This window comes from Sinocyclocheilus rhinocerous, unplaced genomic scaffold, assembly GCF_001515625.1.
Source record: "Sinocyclocheilus rhinocerous isolate Xijiao unplaced genomic scaffold, SAMN03320098_v1.1 scaffold313, whole genome shotgun sequence".
NCBI classification, from domain to species: Eukaryota; Metazoa; Chordata; class Actinopteri; order Cypriniformes; family Cyprinidae; genus Sinocyclocheilus; species Sinocyclocheilus rhinocerous.
This window is the reverse complement of record NW_015627539.1, coordinates 734163-741676: the sequence shown is the minus strand read 5'-3', so window position 1 is coordinate 741676 and position 7514 is coordinate 734163. Positions and strand designations below refer to the sequence as shown.

Here is a 7514-nt window from a genome sequence, read left to right as displayed (position 1 = left end):
GTGTTTATAAAAGCAAAAACTTCTGATTGGCTAGTAATGTTAGTTTGGTTGAGAGTGAAAGCTGTGTTCCTCTCGTACAATGGTAGGCGAACTCATGAACTCGAACGTGATATCAACAAGTGTTTTTAAATGTAGGACAACTATTTTTTTTCCCGCAGCCAAACGCCGCACGCCGGAGATCCGGCACCGTGCCGGAGAACTTTAAGCCCTGAATAACTGTCAAAATCAACACACAAACACAGGTCACAGATGCTTGGCTATTAAGAATTGTATTTCTGATCACCACCGTTCGTAAAATCAAATCCTTTTGCTTTCACACAGAGAAGCGTGTTTATTTGTTCTCTCCGCTCACCTGTGTCGGCCACATTCCTCATGGTGTGTTTGAAGGCCCAGATGATGGAGTCCAGAACCAGTTTGAACTGTGCTGGTGGGATGGACAGGAATGCTGGGAAACACTGGGAGTTGACAGCTTGCAGCAGGTAGAAGAAATGCGTCCTGTGCTCGGGGAACTCCTCAAAGTTCTGACAGAGGCAAAACACAGAGCATTAAAGAAAGAAAGAAAGAAAGAGAGAGAGAAAGAAAGAACGAGAGAGAGAGAGAGAGGGAGAAAGAAAGAAGGAAGGAAAGAGAGAGAAAGAAAGAACGAGAGAGAGAGAGAGAGATCAGCCTCTTAAAGGGGTCATATGATGCTTTTTTAAAGATCATTATTTTCCAATCATATCGTTCTTATGGAGATGACATGATTACTCTGAGCTGTTTACAAAGCTCTGTTGCTTTTTTAAAAGCTTTTCTATGTAAATATGAGGCTAGATGGAAATTTGAAGAGAGAGAGAGAGAGAGAGAGAGAGAGAGAGGGAGAAAGAAAGAAAGAAAAAAAGAAAGAAAGAGAGAGAGAGAGAGATCCAGATTGCTGTCCTTCTTCGTAGGGCTGCACAATTAAGCCAAAAGAGAATTTGTGATTATATCAATAAATAATAATATACCAAGTTTAAATAAAAAAATATTTAAAAAGATATTTTACTATTTTAATAATAATAATAATAATAATGTCAATGTAAAATAAAAAAGTACTCAAGAAAAACATACTATTACTACTACTAATAGTAAGGTTACTAAGGGTATCACAAAAAAATACTAAAAATAAGAAATATTACTATTGTAACAATACCATTTTACTGTAAAATACAGTATTTGGGAAAAAATTATAATACTTAGTTGTAAGTTTATTACTAAATAAAAATAAATATTACTAATGCAATACCATTTCACCATAAAACAAAAATATTTAAAAAATGTATTATTGATATTGTTGTTGTCTTTGTTATATTACAGTACACCTGTTAAATTGCAATACTAATATTTATAGATCTCTTCCTTTTCAAACATTGAACAATTTAGCTTTTATTTTGGCAAAAAAAGTCAAACTGTAAAAGCTTCTCTTTTGTTGAGATGGTGCTTCTCATTACAATTTTGAGAAGAGCATTTGTGCACCTCGAGTTCCCAAATCCACATAAGCAACTTATGAATTCATGCGAAGCATTTACTGGGAGCCGAGACACTTTGAGACACTGAAAAGTGACGTCTATCTTGATTAATTGCTCAGCCCTACAGTACATAGTGTATGATCTCGGTCATGCATGAAAAAAAAATACCGTCATGTACTGTGAAACCGGTATAATTTTGAAAAATACCGTGATATAAATGTTTGGTCATACCGCCCAGCACTACTCTCTACTAAACTTATGCTGGTTTGATTCAGAAGAAACAACTCAAGATATGAAACGAAACGGTTACACTGACAGACAGGACTGACTAACCTTGTTGATCATGTCGAGGGTGCACTCGAACACAGCATCGAATATTTTGGGGATCTCTCCTGTTATGTGAGCGCCGAGCTTGTTGACGATGGTTGCCATAGTGCTGAGCACTTCTGGTTCTCGAGCTGCTGGAACATTCCTTTGGTAGTCGATGAGAACTGCCTCCAGCAAAGGTGGAACGAAGTTCTCTCCAACCTGAAGAGACAACAACAGTGCTTTGAACCGCTGTCAAACCAGACTCATTGTTTTGGCACGAGCGCAGACTGATCTAGGAACGTCAGAACTAACCATCTGTGGGTCGTTAGAGCGGCTGACCCATCCGGAGATGAGCTTTAGCGTCTCTCTCTTCACCGTCCGCATGCTCCGTATCAGAGGCTGCTTGGTCACCATCTCACCTGCAGAGGAAGACCAAAGAGTTTACCGCAAGCCGTTATCACATGCCAGCTGTTGGGTCATGTGCTCCATGTCTCACCGTTGCTCTGGATGGCAGAAGAGATGTTCTCGCTCAGGCACTTGTAGACGTTGAGCATGTCCAGATAAATGCGGCCCAGCTGCAGGACGAATGGGTGCCCCACGGCTTTACACGCCCTCACATTGGTCTTCAGGATGCTGCCTAGCTGACGCACCGTCTCTGGGTCCTTCAGGATGTCCACGTTCTGATTGAAGAGAAACATCATGTGCTTTGAGTTCAGGTGTTGTCGTTTCAATCTTGGTCATTATAACTTGACATTAAAAGTATAAACCTTTAAAAGAGCAAGAAAAAGCCTGTTTTCTATTATACGACCCCTTTTGGTTTTCATTTGCAAAGTTCGGAGTATTAAAATTGAGCTTATTATAAAAGAGAAGCTTGATTAATTACATGCTTCATAATGGGTTATTATTGTTAGCTAAAATGACAACTAAAAACATTAAAGTTAACTTTAAAAAACAACAACAACAATAAAACGGCCAAAAAATTTACTTATTTCAATTCTGATAGTCGTCAAGAAAACATCTAATTTATTCAGTTGAACTTGATGTACTAAAATTTTTACAAAATTACAAAAACATTAATAAACTATAGAATAAGTTATACAATATACTACAGAAAAATGAACAGAAACTATATAGACTATATAGTTAGCTAAAACCAAAACTATAAAAAAAGTGTTACTTGAAATAAATGTAAATAATAAACTGAAATAAAATGTGAAAATAAAAACACTTAATAAATAAACACACAATGGTTTACCTTGATGTACTAAACTAAAAATAAAACTGATAAATAAAAAATATAACATAATATATATACATTGGTGGCCAAAATGATTAGAACACTAGTATTTTCATCAGCTAAAAATGGTTTTAAGTTTAAACATTCATTTTGCCATTAATTATACATATAATAAATATAATAAAATACATAATATATATAATAAAATATAATAACTACATAGACATTAAAAAGCATTCAAAAAAATTTAAAAAAAAATTATTAAACAAAAAAAAAAACTGGAACACAAATGAATGCATTAAAAATTGAAAATATAAAAATAACTAATTCAATTTATTAATAAACTATAACAGTATCTCAACAATACTAAAATTACACTGGTTCTCACCTTGGTGGCCTGCTGGATGATGCTGTCCCACACCTGGTTGGGGAGGAGCATGTATTTCTCGATCAGGCGCTCTTGGACCGTCTGGTCTGTCTGTGCTCCAATCATGTAGCCCACAGCCTCGTAGAACGTGTGCACCTGCTGTGGCTGCAGGTCACAGATGATGGTGTTGATGTTGTTGAGGATCTCATCGATGAAGGGCATCACCTCCCCTACCTGAACCTGCACGAAATGCCTCCTGCACTTCTGAGCGATCTTGATGAAGGTGTCACAGGCCATGTCCTGCACGCCGTCATGGGTCTCTGAGAGAGAGAGAGAGAGAGAGTCCAATTAATATACACCCTTAGAAGATTAGCAAAAAAAAACAAACATGCATGAACACTCAAACACAATCTGCTCCTCACCGTGCATGAACTCAAACAGCTTGTTGACGACAGTCTTGAGGAACTTCCAGTGGGCCCTGAGGAATCGTGGGTACTGGCCAACGATGTACATGATGTTTGAGGCAATGATGGCCTTGTTATCTTTCCCTCTTTTCTGTTCACACAGACCCAGCAAGTCCTGAGACAGAAACAGAAATTTAGTGTTGGACTTTGGACTTTTCAATGTCTTTGTAAAGTCTCTTCTGCTCACCAAGGCTGCACTTATTTGATTAAAATACAGTAAAATATTTTGAAAAAATATTAATTTTAAATAGATGTTTTCTGTTGTAAAATGTATTGTAAAATATAGTTTATTCTTGTGATTAGAGCTGAATTTTCAGCATCATTACTCCAGTCTTCAGTGTCACATGATCCTTCAGAAATCAGTCTAATATGCTGATCTGCTGCTCAAGAAACATTTCTGATTATCAATAATGAAAACCTTTCTTAATATTGTTTGTGGAAATTCTTTGATCAATACAAAGTTCAAATGCATTTTACCCTATGCATTTACTTGAAATAGAAATCTTTTGAAACACTGAAAGAATCTTCACTGTAACTTTCGATCAACTGAATGCATTCTTGTTGAATGGAAGGATTACATTTGTTATTAAAAAACAGTAGCATACACTGTATGTATAGTGTTATAGCATGCAACAGCAAACTTGAACAATCGTTTTCACATAACATTTCCTGATGGGCAATAACAAATGCATGAATAAACACCTTAATGACGGTGACGAGGAATCTCTTCTCATCCTCTTCATGCATGGCGCCACTGATGGAGCCGATGGCCCAGCACAGCGTGTTCAGGTTCCTCCAGGACCACTCGGTACCGTTCACCTGATTATGAAGCTTCTCCGTCATGATCCGCTCCGTATCCGCATAGTCCAGATGAGTCAAGTAGACTGGACAGGAGAAACACATCATTATCAAGCTTTCTCCATCTACTTTTCCCCCTCAGTTAGAGAACAGCCCATAATAATTACCCAGAGTCTCTCTCATGTTCTTGTAGAGGTTGATGGAGTCCGTGTCCTTCATGAATTCTCTCACCACCTCGCCCTGATCGTTCTCCACCACCAAAACCTCCTCCGGTTTGGCCATGCGACTCACCATCAGCAGACGCACCTGAGACAGGTCAAGAATGCAGTCAGTTTTTCTCCAGCTACCAATATTTGGAGGCAGAGCTGCTGTACAGCTCGGCTAACTGACCTTGGACAGCACAGGCAGGTAGAGGTGTCTGCGGGGTGGCACGTCGAAGTGCTGGCTGGTTGAGAGCAGTGGAGAGGTGGAGGTAGAGAAGGGACTCTCTCTGTAGAGCTCAGCGGCCAGATGGTTCCAGTACTCCAGACAGATCTTAAAGATCTCCGTCTCCTCCACCTCAGACACCAGCAGCATGTAATGCAGAGCCTGAACACACGGGAGTCAAGCAATTAGGAGTTTGTGTGTCACTTTACCATCTATTTCTCTACATTTAACTATGCGTGTACCTCCATGAGCGTCTCTCTGAGGTTCAGTCTCTTCTCTATCAGTTGTCCGTGCTCTTTGAGGAAGGTGCAGAGAAATAGACTGAGGTTCTGGATGAAGTTCTGCTCATCATCTCTCCCGTTTGAATATGCCAGACGGATATTTGTGCTCAGAGGCAGCATCTGTTGAGTAAATGACCGTTATAGTTTTGAAAACTTCACTAGTTTTTAGTGGTGCACTTGATGTGTTGTTTAAAAATTAATACTTATAGGTTTGGAATAGTTTTTATACATTTTTTTTTTTTAAACTCAAGCTATTCACAAAATGATAATGTGGTAATGTTCAATGTTTGAAAAGGAATATACGTTGTCACCTAGTTGGTGAGATGCAATGCTATAAAGTAAATAAAAAATGTTCCCATCTTTTACTCTCACAATGAGCTTATCATACTCGTTTGCTACATTAGTAGGGCCCTATGATTTCCGCGATGCAGAAAATGCGGACCGAAGCATGGAATCCAGTCATAAAAACGGAATTTACTGTAGCCTATAACGCTATAAGCCTATTTCACGGAATCAGTCATATTTTTGATGAATAAAAAAAACAGGTCAGTCCACTTAATTCAAATCGCGATATAGACTAGTCTCTGTGACTATTAACTATGCAAACTATTGCATTAAACTGCAAAGAGACCAGTTAAATACGAATACTCATGTTCTGCGTGTTCATTTGATTACCAGAAAATACACAACACAGAATTTGTGAAAAAAAAAATATATATATTATTCATTATTATTATTTATTCATTTTAGATGTTTACATTTGGAAAAGCTATGCTTCCTGCATAAACCTGCCCCTGTTGGATTGGCAGTAGCTTGCCCAACACAGTTACCTTATTTTCTTAAAGGTACAATGTGATAAAAAAAGTTTTTATAAAAACAAACAAGTAGCCTAGTATTCAGAGTTTCAGTTTATTTTTGTGCCGCGCGAAAGGAAACCAGACGGCAGAAAACGGCATCTTATTTTTCAAAAGCACAAAGATTTGTTTTTATTGTGAATGTACACAAATAAAGGCAAACCTTTTACAAAATACCGATTATCTTTAGGACTAAAAGGAGTAGTTGCTTCCACTGTTAGAAGGAAAAAATTCAAATGATTGAGCCGGCGCCGCATGCGTGCACACAGTTAAGCATTGCTACTGTGACAATTCAATGTTCATTATCATGATAAAATACAGTCAGTCAAACATATGGAAAAAAACACACTGCTCGGTTTAAATATGTAGTAAAATCTGTGCCGTTAAGCGTTATCACCGTACCGCCGTGATGTTATGCAAACCATGTTGTTTTACGTGGATATTGGAATGCAAAGTGAAGTAGGCTACATAGGCTAATAAATAATATTTTGGCATTCAAATACATCGCAAATACAGAAACATTTGATTTTGTGTCGAATGAGAGACCCACCGTTGGTTTCAGTTTCGTTTTAGCCTAAATGAATTCGTTTTGGCTTGTCGTTTAGCTATAGCTTCTTATATTTTTAATTCTTGTTCTTTTCTAAATAGGCCTACTGTTAATTGAAAGGTTTTGTTGTGGAGTGAGGGGAACTAAAATAGCCTAGCTATGTTTACAGTCTTTATTATAATGTTTGTAAACATTTCGTGTCGGCATTAGGCCTATTTCTGAATAAAATAATAAAATGCGACTTATGTTTTTTTATTTTCTCTAAAAAACGCTTTCTTTTTTTTTTTTACGCGTAGCGTATTTCAACCATGCAGCAATAAATTACTTTAAAAAATTTATAAATAAAATAAATGACTTTTTGAACCGTTTAACTGATTGTATTAATCGGTCAAAATTCTTCACGTTCGGTTAACGGTTAAAATGAACATCCCTAGTTTTAATAGACCGGTGACGAGAGTAATGTACGAGAGTAGCATTATAACAGAACTCGTATCTAGTATGATAAAACAGCGCTTTTTTTTCCCCACATACGCATGACTGGAAGGAGCAGAAGCGGTCGACTGTGGCATAATAAAAGCTCTGCTGCTTTCGAGCCGTGTGTCACGATCGTTCAGCGGCCTCGTTTCGCTTCGACGGCTTTCAGCCTCACCCTGCTTCATTCTACTACGTTAATAAATCATTAGCTCATCCATGAACATGATTCCTGCCCGAGTCCCGTCGGATTGCATCAGCTGTGGGGATGAAGAC

The 7514-nt window shown here is 37.8% G+C and overlaps 1 protein-coding gene across 3 annotated transcripts in view; it reads right to left on the bottom strand.

Annotated features, from left to right (window-relative positions):
• Positions 1 to 7514, bottom strand: part of LOC107729732 (exportin-1-like) — a 16933-nt gene that overhangs the window by 3951 nt on the left and 5468 nt on the right. For all 3 annotated transcript variants that reach the window (XM_016540408.1, XM_016540414.1, XM_016540422.1), the window contains exons 11-20: positions 5328 to 5486; positions 5050 to 5247; positions 4827 to 4965; positions 4564 to 4745; positions 3820 to 3976; positions 3419 to 3717; positions 2290 to 2473; positions 2106 to 2212; positions 1818 to 2012; positions 353 to 521 (exon numbers count right to left, since the gene is read on the bottom strand). In XM_016540408.1, coding sequence (XP_016395894.1) covers positions 353 to 521; positions 1818 to 2012; positions 2106 to 2212; positions 2290 to 2473; positions 3419 to 3717; positions 3820 to 3976; positions 4564 to 4745; positions 4827 to 4965; positions 5050 to 5247; positions 5328 to 5486 — 1789 coding nt within the window. The remainder of the gene's footprint in view (positions 1 to 352; positions 522 to 1817; positions 2013 to 2105; positions 2213 to 2289; positions 2474 to 3418; positions 3718 to 3819; positions 3977 to 4563; positions 4746 to 4826; positions 4966 to 5049; positions 5248 to 5327; positions 5487 to 7514) is intronic.